The sequence below is a fragment of the Quercus lobata genome, chromosome 3, assembly GCF_001633185.2.
Source record: "Quercus lobata isolate SW786 chromosome 3, ValleyOak3.0 Primary Assembly, whole genome shotgun sequence".
Classification (NCBI taxonomy): domain Eukaryota; kingdom Viridiplantae; phylum Streptophyta; class Magnoliopsida; order Fagales; family Fagaceae; genus Quercus; species Quercus lobata.
Window position 1 is genome coordinate 61328976 of NC_044906.1, and position 19905 is coordinate 61348880.

The following is a 19905-nucleotide window of genomic DNA, read 5'->3' on the forward strand; positions in this document are numbered from 1 at the left end:
CTTAAACTTCTCCTAGAGTAAATCTTGGATAGTATCAACTGTAAAGGCAATATAATTTTATCAACTTGATATGTTTCTCAGTTCTGCAATGAGTTCTCTGTCCCAACGGACAAGATGAAGCACTTCAAAACGATCACTATTCACTCCCCAAGATATCATTTGCTCCCAGGTCCAAAAAAGATGTATGATTTTACCATGGTCTTTGTTTCTCAAAAGTGGACAAACAGTATCCTGAAGTGTAATTTTTCAACCAGAAAACGGGTGGTGTGACGCTAGAAGAAGAAGATATTGTTGTGAGCAATGATAAGATTGGTTTGACACAAGGAAGAAACAACCCTCTTCTAAGGTGAAAACAATGATTATGATGAAGGCAATGTTCATCTTTGCATACTGTTAGATAAATTTTCTACTTGTAATCTAATTTGACAAATGACCTTTTTCCTCATGCATGTTTCTCCTCATCCAGCATCAAATTCTTCAAGGTACTGAGATCACGTCTCTACCAGGATTTTTTTTTTTTTAAATGTTTTTGCTTATCATTGATATATATATATATATATATATTTTACCCATTTTTATGGAATATTTCAATCATAATGCTGCAGGTTAGCATATGTTGAATTCAAACTCAGTGGTATAGAGGGTAGCCTTCAACTTTAGCATAAGATTGAATATCCGGAATCAGGACTATTTATGCTTAGAAAATTATTTACTTAAACCAGAGTACATGGTGAATTTAGTGATGTTGTTTGCAAAATCCTTGATGAATTAAATTACAACCTAAAAACCGTTAATTGAATAAATCGGTATCATGTTAACTACATGGTCAACTATATTTCCAAGGTAGAAGGCAGTAAACCTCGTACAAAAAGTGCTTACAATGCATGTTAACTAAGACTTGCAGCTTATGCTTTAGAAATCAACAGTAATTCTGCTAAATGCCACCTGCTTGATGTACTGACAATGAATCCCAACTTAATTAAAGGCACTGCTTTTAAATTTTAATCCTTCTTGAAGCTGAATTGGTTTAACTAATAATTCAAGAACAGTTTTTTTTAGTGGACATAATATTACTTACACATTGTGAGAATTAACAGCTTGACTTTTTCCAGGATTATGACAGCAATGAGATGTTCTCAATCCAAGATCGCATCAGCCACTTGCTGCCTGCATTTGACCAAGATATGATAGTGAGGGTGTACTCTAAGAAGCCTGAACTGGTTTGTGGAAAATAAGACATTGATTTTGCTAAGTCATTGATACGGTTAGGATATTTCTTTGACCATGAATTATATGCAAATGTTACACACAGGTGGAAGCAGTGTCTGAGGCCTTCGAAAACTTTCAACTGAAGAATTATGGAATGAAAGCACAAGTTCATTCAACTCCTGACTCAAAAAAGCAGCGTCGGAGATAATTGCTTGCTAGAAGATGTGTATGACCTTTATATTTCTCTTAATTGGAATAGGTACATAGTCATTGATGAAGAAACATAGTAATGCCATGAGCAAATGTGCAATGTCCATATATAATGAATAATATGAGCAAATGCGTATATCCAAATATCTCAATTCCAGGTATAAATGTATAAAATGAATTTCACTCAATTTGCTTGGATACCCAAATTGGGGCTGTTCTATAATGTGTTGATTGAGATTCTGGTTTGTGTATTCAACAAATGGGATATGCAGAATATAGGGTAAGAAAATAAGCAGGTGCTGATTTAGTGGAACTACTTGAAAACTTGTCTCTAGAAAATATTAAATTAATTGGAATTGTAGACCTTAATTATATTCAAAATTAATAATTCACAATTTCCTAAGATTAGTTGTGGATACTTTTAATGTTTCTAAGTCGGATCCTTTTGAAGGAAATAAGGGCTATTTCCTAAGAACCATGGACACAAACATGACATAGAACATGGTGATACAACAATTCTTCTTGCTCCGCTAATGGTAGTTGCTGTTCAAGCCCTTTCCATGACAATGCCTAGTTCAAGTATGAGCAAAGCTCAAAAACTTTCCACTAAGTACTTCCCGTCAAGTTTGGGACCAATCAATCCTGTTACCTCACCTTGACACATTTGAACTTCCCGTTTAAAAAAAAAAAAAAAAAAAAAAAAAAAAAAAAAAAAAAAAAAAAAACTTTATCACCTTACGTTGAACTTCAAAAGTCCCATTTGGATAAATTGAAAAAAAATTAAAATAGAAAATTATTTTTGAAATTATAAAAAAAATTATAAGTTTTATTGTTAAAAAAACTTTTGGTGCCTTAAATCAAACCAGTCTAATATAGGATATAATTTGAAAGGGGTCATTGGTTTTGCTTAGTTGGGCATGTAGAAATTATATTTTATTGATATTCATGTAAGGGAATACCTAGGAAGTATGGACACTTCATTTAGGGTGTTGTACCGTATATGTGTCATACCGGTGTTGTATCGTATATTTTATATTATAATTTTTTAAAAATTTCTTGTGTTACCTTGTCGTACTCGTGTCTGTACTTCTTAGGGGAATACTCAATTTTTATTACATGTTAAGTTGGTTGGCATAATATAATTAAAACATTGTGTTAGGCAAAGCTGATATATTGAAGAGAGAGAGAGAGCGCAGATATGAATCAAATTTGCTGGGGCGGTTGGTGGTTCGCATTTTTTTGTTTGAATGATAGTTTTGTAAACACCTGCCGAAAGAGGGCCGGGGGGGGGGGGTGGTTACTGAAACTTTTCAGTATCTTGAATCTTTCCCTCATTTTGCTATGTGAAAATTTTTTCTATCAAAAGGACACTTATAGTCTGTATTAAATTAAAGGAATGTATATATCTGATGGTGATGACATTTAACTTTGTTTTGTATTGGATAAATTTAACCCCACCAATTGATTAGAAAACAAGTTCATGGTAAATTTCTTCTAGTGCAAATAAATGGCAAAAGGGAACAGCAGAGGATTTGGCAAGGAATAGAGGACAAGTTCTCTCTCTTTATTGCCAGATATTGCGGAGCATCAACTCCCCAAAGCTGCCACTCGCTTTTGAAGCAAGATTGGCTAAGAAAGCAGCGGTTCGAGCTACTTCATGTTGGCTTCTGAAGAGACATCCCTACATAATATTGATGACCTGTTGAGTACTCTCTTTCCCTTCTAAGAAAAGGTGAAATTCTCAAATACATACAATGAGTAAGTCATCTCTCTCTCTCTCTTTGTTCAGCGTTTAAAACTTTCTTTATCTCTACAAGATACAAATGGAACAATCTCATTTTGATGAACTAGTTTGATGTGACATCTTGTTTAATAAAATCAAAATATTAGTCCTTTGTGATGCATGACTGTATGTTTATCATGCGCCCATCTATGACCATAAGTTAGCCAAATAATTCTCAAAAGCAGTTCCATATTTATTAGAGTGAAAAAAGTGGATTCATCACACATCTTTGGGAAACAATTGTTGTGTGGTTCACTTTTCATTTTGTGTGAGGAACATAGCTTATATCATATGGTTTATATTGATTTTCTGATCAACAATAATTGATCACTGTGAGAAAGTCACTTACTATATGCTTTTGATTATCCGTTTAAGACAATGACTTACGAATACGAAGATTGAACTAATGCAGTTCAATATGACCCTTGCATTTATGGTAATGCCAACATATGTCCTCTTGATGCACAATGAAGCTTGTGAGCAAGAATTTCAACCAGAACTTCATTTAATATAAAAATAAGTTACATAATCAGAAGAATTATCATCTCCTTTCAGGTTTTCCTATTATTATGTGGAAGATAAGAAAAAATTGCGTGAGATGTGATTGGGAATAATAATATATGACTGTAGGTCAACTAAATAACTTGTGATGATGAGATTGCAACATGAATGTTACCTTAATTTTTCAAGAAAAAAAAAAATTATTATCAAGAAATGTACTTTATTATTCATAATTGTAACATGCAGATATTTGGATAATTGTAACATGCAGATATTTGGAGGCAAAATTTAAATATCTTAAATTATCTTTTGGTCAATATATTTCTTTTGTATGCAGAAATTTGTTTTAGATCGATTTAATTCTTATAAAACATTGATTAAATATTGTTATATATTGCTCTTCACTATTTATGTGTCACTTTAGGTAAATTCAGTAAGTCATTTGTACCTCATTTAGGTGTTAGGATGCTAGTCACTTTAAATTCATTATAAATATTTTGTGCGAGATCTTTGTTTGGCTATATTTTTTGTCATTTGGAATACTTAATCAAATTGGAAGGGTTAGCTTTTAATTCTTTATTTTTCCAACCCCCCTCCCCTCCACTTTTCTCTCTATCCTGACGATTCAGTATGTTCATTGACTTGTTGCTGAGTGCTTGCTCTTTGGGGACCAGGGTCAACTGGTTTGTTGGAGTAAATCATATCTTGAGGGGTCAAGGTATGGTAGAGCAAGACTTGCATCTTATGGTGTGAAGACAATACTGGGGGGCCGATTTGTATTCAACGTCAAAGACTGCGTTTTCTTCATAAGATGCGCTGCAAAGAATTTGTATCTATGAAAAAAAATTGGGATATTGTTATTAATAAACCTGATTATGGAAAGGTTTCTGAAAGTTGCGCTTGAACTCTTGAAGCAATTTTTGATTGCGATAATGAAGTTGGAATCAAGTTTTGTCAAATTTCTGTTAAATCAGGCTACCATTTGGCGCAATAAATTTCCAGAGTTAGTGACAGGACAGAATGATCTACTAGGGTATTTGGGAGCTGCATCTGGTCAAAGATTTGGAGGCTCCATTTAAAAAAAAAAAAAAAAAAAAAATCAAAGTCTTTATGTGGCGGGTATGTAGTAATATTTTGCCAACCCATGTGAATTCAATAAAGTGAAGAGTAATTTCAGAGGGCACCTGTGAAGCATGTAAACAATTCCTTAGACAAGTCCTCATCTTCTTTGGGAATGCGGTGTTGCACAGGATGTGTGGGCTGGCTGCTTTGTTCGGCTGCAGAAATGTGTTCAAGGTCTGGAGGATATGATTCACCTTATGGGTGAGTTGTTGGATAGACTAGCAGTGGATGAGTTTGAGCTTTTTCTGGTGCAAGCATGGTTATTTGGCATCAAAGAAATGTGGTGGTTCATGTTAGGCAGCTCCAAGAGTCCAGTGCTTTGAATCACTGTGCTAGGGACGTCTTAGAGGAGTATTGACAGACCCAAATGCAAATGTTGATTCCAAATCCTGCAGTATCTGTTGAGGTATGGTGTCCACCACCATCCTCTCGGTTCAAGCTCAATTTTGATGCTGCATTGTTTGCCGATCTTGATGAGATTGGGATGAGAGCAATAGTTCGGAATGATAAAGGGGAGGTGATGGCAGTTATATTGGCCGGAATCCCTTCTGTAGTTGATAGTGAGGAAAATCATGGCTTGAGAGAAAGCTTTGGCCCTTCTGTAGTTGATAGCAAGGAAACGAAAATCATGGCCTGAGAGAAAGCCTTGGAATTTGCAATTGATGCAGGTTTCACTGAGCTGTCCATTGGGTCACATTCTGCACTATATACAATGCTTGTTTCAGGGACTTGGATGGTACACGGTCAGCTTTGTTAGGCCTAGTGCAAACTCAGTGGCCCATTCAATGGATTTGGATGAACTGATTTGGTTAGAGGATTCTCCTCCACCAGCCATGGAAGCTTTGTAATTTGATTGTACTCATATTCAGCAATAAATGACAAATGAGTTTGGCTTCAAAAAAAAGACTTGGATAAAATCGATATGCAAGTGCAAGACTTCACCATTCAAAAGTACTAGAAAACACATAAGATGTTGTAGAGAGAATTTTATGAGGTAGATAAAGGTTTCTATGGAAATTAATCAGGATTCTTATCTCCACAATAATATCTTGGTATTATCTATTGAACATGATCAAGATAATATAGCCGTATTATCTTGAAATTGGAAAAAAAGGGGAATTGATTTGTTTTTGCTTGGAGGTCCTGCACATATTGATGGTTGATTGCGTTGTGTGTTGATGAAATACATTCTCAATCAATATTTGTCCCAAAACAAAATTTGATTTAATGCATATGTGACAGTTGTACGTTTTGTTATATGTTGATTGCACACTAATATTACTATTTTTGTGTGTATTCTACTATTTATTAAAAAAATGCCATGTGTTGTACGTGTATATCTTTTAATGCATAGATGACAGTAAATGGACTTATTTGTGTCCATGTTAGGGCATACAATTTTATCTACAGGTGAAAATAATTAAAGGCTAGTTTTTTGTTCTTTTTTTGGCATATTGATATACAATAAAGCTGTATACACTAAATCTTTTAATGGACTTTTGACACATCTCCTTTTCCTATTTTGAGTGACTTTTTGTTAAAAAATTATTGTGTGGCAGGTAGAATTGATTTTGGGGAATCTCAAGGAAAAAGAGAATGCAACCCCACTATTTGTGTTGATTTGCTAGCTAACTCCAATTACTCTAACCATGTTGTCTCTTCCTTGTAGATGATTGCAGGATATTGGTTTCCTTGCTTTCCTAGGTTCAAATCATCCACTGTTTCGTGAGCGTAACAAATTGCTAACGGATTATAAAAGATGAGCACTATCCAAACTAGTGATTTTGTGATGTATGATAGTTCGATATTTGAATGGTCTGTATGTCAATTAGACTTGTCCTGGAACTCAGCTCGCTCCTTTGTTTTAATGAATTTTTAGCTTCTACCAAAAAATTAATAAAAAAAGATAGTGGGGTTTTTAAGTTTGCGCAGGAGAAAAAATTTGACACTGAATTCAGTTATTCCATTGCCAAATCATGTGTTCTATCTTTTATTTTACAGTTCCTTCCTATTTTTACTCTCAATTCGGCAATCCCATTATCAGATTATTTATCAATTTGACACCCTCATTATTGAATAATTCCTCTCTCCTCATTTGCCCAAAACTTCACACATCATAAAATGATGATAAACTTTCCTATCCATAATATTTGGGCTGATTGTAAAATATGCGCGACAGTGGATAATACTTTCTTCACTTTTTCTTTTTTTCTCCACTCCTAATCAAATAAAGAAAAGCTAATATAATAATACGGGGAAGGTTAACAAGCACCGCTTGGTGCTTGTTAAGTGCAAAAAAGACAAAAAAAATTGTTAGAAAAAGTTAAAAAAGACACTTACAAAACTGAAAAAATGACATAAAAAAAAAAAAAAAAAAAAAAAAGAAGAGGGGAATCTATAGGAAAAGAGAAACTTTACTTTCAAAAACGAGTGCTGGACGAAAGAGCTATACTTTTCCATAAAGTCAAAAACGCGTGCTTGACTTCCCTTTGAACTTTGTGAGATTGCGTGGTAAAGGGATATCTACTTTTATTATTACCACTGGTTTATGGTAAAGGAAAGCTAATATAGTAAGCATCCGGTTAATATGTGACTTAGTAAATTCATTTTTAGAAAAGTTTGATTGAGAGTGGAAAAAATTGTCAAAACTTTTGTAATTTCTAATAAATTTTTTTCAAAATTGGTTTACTAATGTGTGCTGCCTTTAAGGGCACACATTAGTAAAATCCATATAGTAATATGTCCCTTCCCTGCTCTCTTCTTTCCACCATCAGTGTCAAGGAAAAAGAGGGAAAATTAAAGAAAAAGAGAAACTTTGGAGATGTTTGATATATGCCCTTAAAAATATGTGTTTTATTATTTAAAAATATATAGAAAAATACATGTGAGTGAAAATACGTATAATTTTATTTAAAAACTGAAAATTATTGTATGAAATAGTATACCAACACCCCTTTACTTTCAAAAAATGCATGCCAAAAAAGACAAATTTTGTCATCAAAAAAAAAAAAAAAAAAAAAAGGGAAGACAAATTTCGTCAGAAAAAAAAGTAAAAAAAAGAAGAGGGGAATCTATAGTAAAAAGAGAAACTTTAATTTTAAAAACGAGTGCTAGACTAAAGAGCTATACTTTTCCATAAAGTCAAAAACGCGTGCTAGACTTCTCTTTGAACTTTGTGAGATTGCGTGGTAAAGGGATATCTACATTTATTAATATGGTAAAGGAAAGCTAATATAGTAATATGTCCCTTCCTGCTCTCTTCTTTACACCATCAATGTCAAGGAAAAGAGAAACTTTGAGAGTGTTTAATATATGCATTTAAAAATATATATTTTATTGTTTAAAAATATATATAAATAAAAAAATATAATATTATTTAAAAATTAAAAATTGTTGTTTGAAATAGTACACCATATACCCTCCTTTACTTTCAAAAAAAATGCGTGCTAGACTTAAAGGAAAAAGAAGGAACCTTCTCTCTTATTTCCAGCATCGGTGTCAAGGAAAAAGAACGAAAAAGAAAAAGTTCACTTTCAAAAACGTGTACCAGACTTCTCTTTGAACTTTGTTTATGGGTCTATGTTGGACCTTTGGTTTTTTTATTAAAAACAACATTATCACAATTGTCGGGAGGTTTTTTTTTCCTCCCCAATTTATTCGTTTTTTTAAAACTTATTTATAATTTGTTTTGAAACTTGCCCGTTTATAGATATTGTTGTACTTTTGCCTAGTTTATTTTTAAAGTAAAGTAAGCCTATAAAAATAAACTCTTTCAAATACATATTAATTAATAGAAAAATGTTATATTCACAATATTTTCACAACATTTTTGCAATAAATCATAAGTGATAAGTTGTAATTGATTGTAATGGATAGGCAAAAAAATAATTTAAGTTATAGATTTAAATTAGAACCAATAATTATTTACTATCTATGATTTGTTGTGAAAATATAATAGATGCAGCCCTCTTTTTTAAGTAATAGTATGCTATCCTTAATTTAGGAAAGCCAGGTTCCTCTCAATCATCAAATTATTACATCTCACTTTCGATTGACTCATAAGATACGAAATTTCCATTCCGTTTGACCACAAAGAAAATTCAAAGATTTATTTTAGGTTTCACACGGAAACTTGCATGATATTGCAATGAAAATGAAAAAGGCATCCGTATAGTTCTTGGAAAGTTCAAAGAGTTACTAGTCACACCAAAAGCAATGTAAAAAGCATCAATATGACACTTCAAAGCTCAAAGGGTTGCTGGTCACACCCAAAGCAAGCCACCTTTAAAGGATCCCCTTGCTTGCATTCACTCTCTTCCTAATTTGTCATTCACTTTCTTGAATTATATTGACAACCCCTTCATAATTTTCTTTCTCCTCCTTTCAAATCTTTACAATTGTCTCTTCATAAATCTTGATGGCTCTTGTCACTAGCGAAGGAGCCTCGTCTTCTTCTTTCACCCACCAACCCAAGAAGTTTGATGTTTTCTTAAGTTTTAGAGGTGAGGATACCCGTCTTGGTTTTATAGGCTTTTTGTATAAAGCTTTGTGTGAACGGGGTATTAACACCTTTATTGATGATAGCCTTCAAAGAGGGGAAGAAATTTCTACAAGTCTACTCAAAATTATTGAAAGCTCAAGGATTTCGATAATTGTATTCTCTGAAAACTATGCATCCTCCACATGGTGCTTGGATGAACTTGCTAAAATTGTTGAGTGTAAGAATAATGACCAATTAGTGCGACCGGTTTTTTACAACGTAGATCCATCAGAAGTTCGCAACCAAAAAGGAAAGTATGGAAAAGCATTATCTAAACATGAAAAAAAATTAAAGGATAACAAGAAGTTGCAGAGCTGGAGGAAAGCTTTACGTGAAGCTGCCAATATATCTGGTTGGCATTACAAGCATGAGTATGTTCCTATATTTAATGACTACTTTTATGCTCTTACAAGTTCTAATGGTTTTCTCATAAAAGAAAAGTTTTAATGGTTTTGTAATGACCAATAGATTTTATTGTTAAACAACATCTATTTGATGGCTGTCCATTTCCTTTTTTAAGTTTTCCAAATTATGGATTTTTGTTTTTTTTGGGTCATATCCTCTACTAAGGCAGTTAGCTATGGGTCAATAGTTAGCGGCCAATAGTAAAAAATAAAATAACATAATATTAGATTTTACCTCAAAAAAATTATTAAAAAAAAAAAAACTTAATATTAGATTATCTTACCAAATAATAAGGAGTTTCTCTAATATGTGGTTTAAAATTTTTTTAGAAGAAATTGTTAGTAATTTTGTTCAAGTATTATAAGTGAGATTTCAATAAGTTTGTGCCACTCATCTAACTGGATTTACCATGCGAATTCTTGCCAAAAACCTAAAGCTAATTTTCTAGAAAACAATAATTAGAAAAAATCCTAATAAAGTTATAGTTCTTAGATCTATAAATTACATTAGGCTTACTTTAAAAAAAAATTGTAAATGTAAATTGTAATGCTCAAATTGAACATCTTGAATTTAGTTTAGGTTCATACTTCAATTTTATAATTTAACTATTTATATGTTTTGTATGCTTTGTGAATGACAGCTGTACTGAATTTGAATTTATCCAAGAAATTGTTGAAGATATCTTAAATTTTAAATTAAATCGGATGCCATTATTTGTTGCCCAATTCCCTATTGGAATAAATTCTCGCGTAGAGGCCATAATATTGCAATTAGAAATTGGGTCAAATGATGTTCGTATGTTAGGTATGTATGGCCTCGGTGGAGTGGGTAAAACAACCATTGCAAAAGCTGTTTATAACAAAATATTTGATCATTTCGAAGGAAGCAGCTTTTTGGAAAATGTTAAAGATAAGTCAGGGACATTTGATGGCACTATCCAACTGCAAGAGATACTTCTTCGTGAGACCCTAGGGATGAATGGACAACTGAAGGTGTGTAGTGAATCGAAAGGAACCATTGCAATAGAGAACATACTTCGCAATAAAAGAATTCTTCTAATTCTTGATGATGTGGATAAATTAGACCAAATAGAAAGATTGATTGGAGGATGTGATTGGTTTGCTTCTGGAAGTCGAATAATTGTAACAACAAGAAATAAACATTTGTTACAAACTTTAAGAATACGTCATTCGACTTACAAGGTTAAGGGATTAGATGATCATGAAGCTCTTGAACTATTTAGTATGCATGCCTTTCATAAAAACAAACCCGAGGAAGATTATTCAAAACTTTCTGATCAAGTTATATGTTATGCAAAGGGCCTTCCATTAGCTCTAACAATAATTGGTGCCAATTTGTGTGGAAGAAGTGAAATGGAATGGAATAGTGAATTAGATAAATACAAAATGATTCCTGACAAAGATATTCAAAAAGTACTCCAAGTAAGTTATGAAGGATTGCATGAAACAGAGCAAGATATTTTTCTCGATCTTGCATGTTTCTTCAAGGGTCTTTACAAGGATTATGTTGTAGATATACTAAATTCTTGCAATCTATACCTAGTTATTGGTATTAAAAATCTTATAGATAAGTGTCTCATAACTGTTGATCAATTTAACAAATTATGGATGCACGACTTGCTACAACAAATGGGTAGAGAGATTGTTCGACAGGAGTCACCACAAATACCTGGATTACGTAGCAGACTATGGTGTTATAAGGATGCTTTTGAAGTACTAACAGAAAATAAGGTACGACTTTGTTTCATTCACCTTTTTACTTTTTTTCATAAGGAAAATTTAATGACTTTGTTTTTTGGTTTTTTCCTAGATATAATTTTTTTTCTTTATTTATGAAAGAAAATTCAAGTTAGTCAACATGGTTAAAATTTGATAGTTAGTGAATTCTTTTGTATGATGTGATTCACTAAATGTTTTGTCCAATTAGGGATCTGATAACATTCGAGGCATAACGATAATCTCGCCTGAACCAACAAAGTTGCAATTAAAAGCTAATTGTTTTGAAAAGATGGGAAATCTCAAGTTCCTTTTGGTTGGTAATGTTGATACTTGTGGAGATCTTGAATATCTTCCCAATGGATTAAGGGTGCTTGATTGGTCTAGATTTCCGTCATCTTCCCTACCATCCAATTTTCGTCCTCACAACCTTGTTGTACTTAACATGCCACAAAGTCCTGTTATATTGGACAAGATTTTCAAGGTATAATTATTTTTATTTATTTATAAATTATTATATAACTTCATTAAACTATATTTTAACATTTGTTGAAGTTAAATTTTGATTTTTTTTTTTCCCTACAGAGTATACAATACAAAAGCTTGACATATATGAATTTCAGTTCTTGTCAATACATTACAAAATTACCGAACTTATTGAGTGCCGCCCCAAACATAAAGGAATTGAATCTCAGTAAATGTCAAAAATTAGTCAAGGTTCATGACTCTATTGGATGTCTTGCTAAGCTTGAAAGTTGGGACCTCGGTGGTTGCTTTAAACTTCGAATTCTTCCAAGCTGCATCTCAATGAAGTCTCTTAAACTTTTAAATCTTTGTGGGTGCGAAAGGGTTAAGAGGTTGCCCGACTTTCCACAAGAAATGGAAAATTTGATGTATTTGAGTCTGGCAGACACTTCCATTAGAGAGCTTCCTCCATCATTCAGGAATCTCACTGGGCTTGAGCGATTAGATTTAGGTTACTATTTCAATTTGTGCCATCTTCCAAGAAGCATCTATCAATTGCAACATCTTCGCATACTCGTGCATCATGGTTATGACCAATTTTCAGCGGGTGTGGGGACCTATAATTTGCAGCAATATTTGTCAAATTCTGGTTTTCCGAGGTTGAATTTTCTTAAAAAGTTGACTTCTTGTTTCACCCTTCCAAAGAAATGTTTATTACCAAGGAGTGAAGATTTGAGCCTCCAAGAAAGCATTGTCAAATTCAATAGATTACAATTTCTTCATATTAGGGATTCCAAGTTCCTTCAAAAAATTCCTAAGCTTCCAGAAAGTATAAGAGAAGTACGCGCAATAAATTGCTTCTCGTTGAATTCAGAATCAGTAAGAGAATTATTCCTTCAGGTACCCCTCTCTCTTAAAGTAATAATAGAAACAATTTTGGTTACCTTTGCAAATACATTACTGGATTCGCTAAATTTCAATTTCTCTAATTTCCAAATTGTATGCAGTTTAGAAGAAAGTTAGAGCTTCCACAAAATACAAAATATGGAGACAACATTTTAATGGATTCTCATTCACAGCGCAAATTACCGCATCAGGTTGATTACTCTACCAAGATTGATTACTCTCTCTTCCACTACAAGCCCCCACACACTGTACATGAGTTTCTGATGGATTCTACGAGGGATTATGGAGAGTCATATGATATTATAGTAACAGGAAAGAAGATTCCAAAGTGGTTTAACCATCAAAGTACTGAAAGTTCCATATCATTTTGGATTGGTCCTGAATTTCCAACAATTGCAGTTTGTTTAGGTTTTCATCTAGTTCCGTTGAAGGACAGTTATGCTAATAATGACAAGTACGGTTCTGTTTGTGATGATGAAATCAATTGGAGTTGTGATGTCAACGTTTTCACCAACGGTCATACGCAACCTTTCACGCAGTGGGGGAAATTTTATAGTATGAAGTGTGATCATCTGTGGTTTTACAGCGATTCTCATAGCCAATTACAGCAATATTTTAGAAACATAATGCAAGGTGATCGGAATCTTGTTGAGGTTTCATGTAAAATCTCTTTGTGGAGTAGTAGAAACGGAAAATTCGCTCCTGTGATTGCAAGGATGGGGGTACATGTAGAATGCATTTGTCATCCTCCAAATTCTGTTATCATCGATGACAACTCTCAAAATGTTGATGACAACTCTGACTACTCTAAAAATGTTGATGACAGTTCTGATGACAACTGAGACAGAGCTTGCACCTTTACTATCTCCTTTCTCCACTTCTAGTGGGACCATCTTCAGTGCATTCAAGCAATGATGGCTGAGATTTGGTTTTGTCATCAATTTCCCATATGATTCAAATCGGTCTGACTTGGTTTTGGGATTTGACTCAACTGTTGGAGTTGGGTTTGATTTGGCTTCCTCTAGAATGGCTGAACCGTCTGCAAACTATGATTCTGGCTTCAACCCATATCCATAGTAGAAGAAAATGAGAAGCTCTTGATCAAATTTTGAGGAAACATGTCAAGGTATTGTTATTACATTAAAACTGTTTCTATGCATCATCTTTGTTGAATGCCAGAGTATGTCTCCCTCTTTAGTTGTATTGTTTGATTTGCATCTTTGTAACTTCTCGTTCTCTTTCACTAAATTAATGTGCTCATTAATAAAGGGGTACTAAGCCAATTTGAAAGGATATAGTTATGCAAAGAAAAGAACAGAATTAATAAAAGAAACTAGTAATTTGATCTGTTGCATTTATGGGCAAAGAAGTTTTCGAAATTATTCTAGAAAAAAAATAAGCATTAAATTGTTCTGTTTAGTGGACAAGTAAATCCAAGATGAATATTATAATTTATATTGATGAAGATCGACATCTACTTGGTAATAGTATAGAGATTACTTGTACTGAATTTGAATTATTGGTATAATTAGAGCATATTTTTTATGGGATTTTGAAGGTGAAGAGTGGTATTTGGCAGCTGAGGCCTGCCCAATTTGGCAGAAGTAAGCATTTATTTATTAGGAATAATAGAAAATCTTACTAATAGATTTGCCCCCTTCAAAAAAGGGGGAAAATAATGGTTTTTTTAAAAAAATTAAAAAAAAAAAAAACTATTTTATGATTTTAATTGTCTTAACATTAGAAAATCTTACTAATAGATTTGCCCCCTTCAAAAAAGGGGGAAAATAATGGTTTTTTTTTTTTTTTAAATTGAAAAAAAACTATTTTATGATTTTAATTGTCTTAACATGCAGATGAATTGGGTGATTGTGATAATAAAAAAAAGGGCTATTGAGGCCTTAATGCTATGATCACTTGCCTAGACTTCTGCATGGTTAGAGCCATTCTCCAAAGTTGATTTCCCTCCAATTGTTTGTGTGTGGTGCACTAGTATTTATTTTGTTTGAAGAAAATTCTATATCATGTTCGGTTAGAAGATTCATGTTCTCTTATTTGCACAATATATATAATCACACGGTTTATTGCTTTGCAGGGTATTCAAATAAATGTGCAACAATGCTTCTACCAAGTGAGAAATCATATGCATAGGTCAGTTTTTTACTAGTTGGACATGTTTTTAATACATTTTCTGCTTAAGATGTTGCCTTAGAAGTTAGAATTCATGGCTAGCTAGCCCTTTCTTCTTATTCAAACTTCAAGACTCCGAACTAAGGATTTTTTTTTTTTTTTTAAAGGTATACTGTTTTGGTTTCCTCTGTTTTGATGTCTATTCTTCTTCTTACTCTAACCTGCTGCCCAAATTTTTTTTTTTCTTTATAGGCATTTATATGATCCTCTCACTCTTGATTTTTAATGCCAAAGTTTTTATATATCTTTACAGGCTGAGGACTTGAACTTAGTGTTTTATTTATTTATTTATTTATTTTAAAGGTTTAAGGCTTAGTGAAGGAGAGTTTTATTAGGCTGAGGACTTGAACTAACTACTAAGGATTTATTTTCTTTTCTCCGCTTAATGCTGACTCCATTGGTTTTCATACATTGGTGTATGAAGTAGGTTAAATAATCAGTCTATAAATGCATATACATTTTCATTGATGTAATCCTAAATACAATCCATTAAATAAAGCCACTATGAATATGTCTAACATCTCCCCCCAAATTCTTTCCTAAAATGCCCAAACAAAACAAGCAACAGAAAAAGTTCTGCAATTTGGAACTAGAACTTTAGAAATTATTATAGCCTCTTATGATCTCTAGCACTTAAATGAATTGAAGGTCAACAAAAGAAACACTAGTTTCTTTTGTTTAATCTTGAAGCATTTTAGTCTTCTCTAACAATCCCCTTCCCCTACCTCCCACCCCCTAAAAAAAAGTCTAAAATACTGAATGAAACAAGCAACAGAAAAGGTGATGAAAGAAAATGCTAGCTATTTGGAACTAGAACCACAGACATCATTATGACTTCTATTTTCACTTGGAGATATTATGGAATTCTATCTTCAGGTTTGGGTTGTTTTATTTTTACAGGAACAAATCGCAAGTAGATTTGTTTAACTGATATGGCCCTAATTTTCTCTTAAATTGCATATGCAAATCTCAAAAGTATGGGAGCTTCCTGTCTCGTTTCTTTTAAAACTAACTACCGCAATTTCAGAATGTTGCAGATTGTATGCAAAAGCCACACTTTTTATATGCTTGCAACTAATTCATGCAGATTGTTTTCCTCCTTCCACACACCCATTTCCCTTTTTGGTTTATAGTACTCTTTGGCCAACTCCTCTGTTCTTGACCAAATAATAGAAAAAGAGCCCCCAAAAGGAGATGTCAACCTGTTGCATGATAGATGCCAACTAGGATTGAATAGATTTCTGTCAGCTGGTTCAATTTGTTGCATGATAGATGCCAATTAGGATTGAATAGATTTTTGTTTGAAAATTGGTAGCTTGAAGCTTGAATTACACTGTGTGGATAATTATTGTAACAACCAAAGGAAAGTATTAGCCATATCTGCGCTTATTAGCCAAAACGACTAGTCAAGTTGTAAATAGGGTCCTCATGATCACTTATAAACCCAAGATCCATGTAGTAAACACTCAATGTGGGACTCAATGAGATAGGAAATGGGTTATGGAAGAAAATCTAGGAAGCCTACTTTAGAGACAGTGAAAGGACTTGCACATAAGTCATTTTCAAGCTTAAGAGGGAAGAGGGAGATTTGTATTTGTATTTAGAGTTAATGAAACATGAATTGTGTTAGGAAGTTTAAAATTTACTGCAGCACATCAACTCATTTACATATGCTTATAGGTCTTATTAGCTTGTTGAAAAATATTATAATGAACATAATTATGGAAGTGTTTTAAGCATATGACTTAGATTTCTGATGTGCACTTTGCACAAGTATTGCACTTTTATTTTTGATAATCTGCACAAGTCTTACGCTGATACTAACAAAATTTAAGCAACATTGGGAACTTCAGAAAATAGATAATTTGTGCAATCCACCAACCTAGGAGTAATGGATCCGCAAAATTTGGTGATAAGTAAGAAATAGTATAGCATCATAAAATGGTCTAAAACTTTTTTTTTTTTTTCTGAATATAATAGTATGGATTAGAATCATCTGTCATTTGCTTTAAATTTGGTGGGGATTATATGCAAGTGGAGGAGACTCCACCCTGTGTACAAAGCATAAATGCCTCCAATGTACAGTTATTTGTAATTATTAATGAATTTCTTTATATATATATATATATATATATATATTGAGAAGAAGCTTTTGTAAAATTTCAAACATATACAATTACTTCACTACTGTGTGAAACTAACTTTTCTTACCTTTGAAAGTTTGGGAGGGAAAAAAATTCTTTCATATGTTAGCCTTTTTCTTGATTTATTTATTTATTTTATTTATTTTTTTTTTAAATCTTTTTCAAAATAAGAACACAATGGTAGCCAATAAAATGGGTCTATTGAGAAGAACGGCAAATTGGAACTTGTGATACATGAATGTTGATTTGGATTTGGATTTTGGATGCTCTCTTTTGTTTTTATTTTATGTTTATGGATGGGAGATGTGACATTTGTCAAATTTCTGTGTTTAACAGATTTGGTTACAGGGCAAGATGGACTTCAGCTTATGTCTCGTCTCTCCACTGTGACATTCTCAGTTCTTGTGAACAGACCCCAACTGGCATCTTCAGCATTATAGGGGTTTGAGTAATGTGGATTGTAGGAGCAACAGGATTTATTTTTTGGTTTCCAGGTGGGAAACGGAAATGAGATGTCACACTTCTTTATAGATGACCATATATCATCTTCTTCTGGAGATGTACAACTGAACTAAGCTATCTGAGTTGTCTGCTTCTTTTCTTTGAGACTCCCGAATTAAAAATGAAATGGGTTCTATGGGAGAGTATTGGCAGTTGTTTAAGGCTATAAGGTAGGTTCTCTTTTCATGCCAATATAAGTTTGTGGTTGCTGCTAGAAACCATGTTTTAGGCTGTTTGGAATACTAATGTTATAAGTCATATTTAATTTCCCATTATCATTATCTTCAAAACAAGCAAGTCCCATAAATTATATATATATATATATATATATAGAGAGAGAGAGAGAGAGAGAGAGAGAGAGAGCTAAAGTCATACAATATTTTATAAAAAGCTAATTTAGTGAGTGGTTATTGGTAAGTAAAAAATTTATGTTCGTGGACCAAATGAAAACCAGTAAGAATTTGCGACATCAATAGTTTGTAAAAATAACATTACTCACTTAAAGATTGATTATCTTCTTGATGAAAATTTACTCCTGTCATGGTCAAGCAAAATTATGCTTGCCATGTTAGAATGAGATGTTGGAGTAGATTCTACCATTAGGTAGACTTTCATTCTTTTTATTCAACAGTCCCAGAATATGAGTTTGTTGGGTAATTTAAGGTATTCTCTTCTTGATTCTCGAAAAAAAAAAAAAGGTATTCCCCTCTTTACTGAGATTCAGGTAAATCCTCACGTTAGTGCAATATTATTCATTTACTCAAATTATAGGTCTTCCACAGGTAAATATTTTTGTGAGAGGATACAATATATATTGAAATTTTTTCATTTTAAACACTATAGTTCAAAGATACAACAAATTAAACCCTGGGCTGAGTTTCAAAAAAAAAATAATAATAACAACAAAGTAAATTATTAACTTATATTAAAGCTCAAATATAATATCATTCTATTTACATAGTTGAGAGGTTTAATTTGTTATATTTTATTTTTACCTCACTCTGATTTTATGAATATAATTTTGAGCATCTCATATTATACGTACACCCACCAAATCTGGTCGGAGTTTGATAATCTCATTGCAGCATCATGCTCAAAATTTCATACCCATACGCAATCTCTCACTTGGTCAAACTTTTAACAATCCTTTTATTTATTAATTTATTTATTTTTTGAGTCTTTGACTTACGCTTTAGGAAATACTTGTTACACACATCTTGTTGTACAGATGCGAAAATTGCATTGAAAACGTGACTTGAAATTGTTACTTTCAGACTTTGAAATATACTTGTTACATATTTTGTTGCACACACGTGAAAATTGTACTGAAAACATAACTTGAAGCTGTTCTCTTAGACTTTGATTTCGCCTCAGTTGGAGTATTGTGCTTGCAGACGTGCCATCAGTGTTCAGATATGTTGAACAACCATGCACCAAATTCACTTATGTGTCACATGCAAATCTTCATAATAAGAGTTCCAGCATCGATGTCTTTAATCTGTATTGAACACTTAATGCATTAAATTTGACAGTGATCTTTTGTCAGGCAATAGAACTCATGGTTGTTGATGCCCTGTTAAAATCAAATGATTAGCTTGACATTGCATCCTCAATTCATTAACCGGCAGGATTTTGGAAGGTTTGAACTTTACACATTATCATGAAACTTCTAGGTTTTACTTTACAGCACTGACATAGTCTCTCTGAAAGTGCAGTTAGATGACACAAAAATCATTGAAATTTCTAATACCCAAGAGCTCAAGGAAGCAAGAGACATTATCCAACGCATTCAAAGAAGGGAGCCATATCAGGTATCATATTACAATTGCAAGATGGGGAAGAAGTAGTAATGTTTGAAATTCTTCATGTCTCAAAATCTTTAACTTCTTCTAGAGTAAATTTTGGATAATATCAACCATAAAGGCAATACAATTTTATCGCCTTGATATGTTTCTCAGTTCTGCAATGAGTTCTCTGTCCCAAAGGACAAGATGGGACACTTCAAAAAGATCACTCCCCAAGATATCATTCGCTCCCAGGTCCAAAAAAGCTGTATGATTTTACCATGATTTTTGTTTCTCAAAAGTGGACAAACAGCATCCTAAAGTGTCAAATCAGAAAATGGGTGGTGTGACGCTAGAAGAAGAAGATATTGTTGTGAGCAATGTTAAGATCGATTTAACACAAGGAAGA

General features: G+C 32.9%; 2 protein-coding genes and 1 long non-coding RNA gene across 5 annotated transcripts in view; all 3 read left to right on the forward strand.

Annotated features, from left to right (window-relative positions):
- Positions 1-1617, forward strand: part of LOC115982642 (deoxynucleoside triphosphate triphosphohydrolase SAMHD1 homolog) — a 47025-nt gene extending 45408 nt beyond the window's left edge. The window contains exons 15-18 of one of the 2 annotated variants that reach the window (XR_004089695.1): positions 82-169; positions 255-346; positions 467-482; positions 1113-1158. Coding sequence is in view for 1 of the 2 variants with exons in the window: in XM_031105296.1 (XP_030961156.1) it covers positions 1113-1188 (76 nt within the window). In the remaining variant the exon portion in view is untranslated. Of the gene's footprint in view, positions 1-81; positions 170-254; positions 347-466; positions 483-1112; positions 1221-1312 lie in introns of those variants that run through there. The other variant, XM_031105296.1, reaches the window with a different exon arrangement.
- Positions 1618-2940: 1323 nt separating this feature from the next.
- LOC115982645 lies at positions 2941-5721 on the forward strand. The gene is made up of 2 exons (XR_004089697.1): positions 2941-3177; positions 4378-5721. It is a non-coding gene; the product is annotated as an uncharacterized LOC115982645 (long non-coding RNA).
- A 3223-nt stretch (positions 5722-8944) lies between these two features.
- Positions 8945-19746, forward strand: LOC115982639 (TMV resistance protein N-like). Of its 2 annotated transcripts, XM_031105291.1 has the most exons (10): positions 8945-9736; positions 10411-11521; positions 11718-11990; positions 12092-12871; positions 12979-14003; positions 14973-15028; positions 17548-17882; positions 19259-19351; positions 19428-19523; positions 19671-19746. In XM_031105291.1, the coding sequence occupies exons 1-5, from the start codon at positions 9243-9245 to the stop codon at positions 13717-13719; spliced, it is 3399 nt and encodes a 1132-aa protein (XP_030961151.1). In that variant the 5' UTR covers positions 8945-9242; the 3' UTR covers positions 13720-14003; positions 14973-15028; positions 17548-17882; positions 19259-19351; positions 19428-19523; positions 19671-19746. The 2 variants fall into 2 exon arrangements, with proteins under 2 accessions (XP_030961151.1, XP_030961150.1); XM_031105290.1 differs by having other exon boundaries at positions 17548-19351.
- The last annotated feature ends 159 nt before the right edge of the window (positions 19747-19905 follow it).

Coding starts and splice junctions, on each gene's coding strand:
- LOC115982639 (XM_031105290.1), top strand. CDS start 9,243: ATGGCTCTTGTCACTAGCGAAGGAGCCTCGTCTTCTTCTTTCACCCAC. Junction 9,737..10,410: donor GGTTGGCATTACAAGCATGA/GTATGTTCCTAT, acceptor TGTGAATGACAG/CTGTACTGAATTTGAATTTA. Junction 11,991..12,091: donor TATTGGACAAGATTTTCAAG/GTATAATTATTT, acceptor TTTTCCCTACAG/AGTATACAATACAAAAGCTT.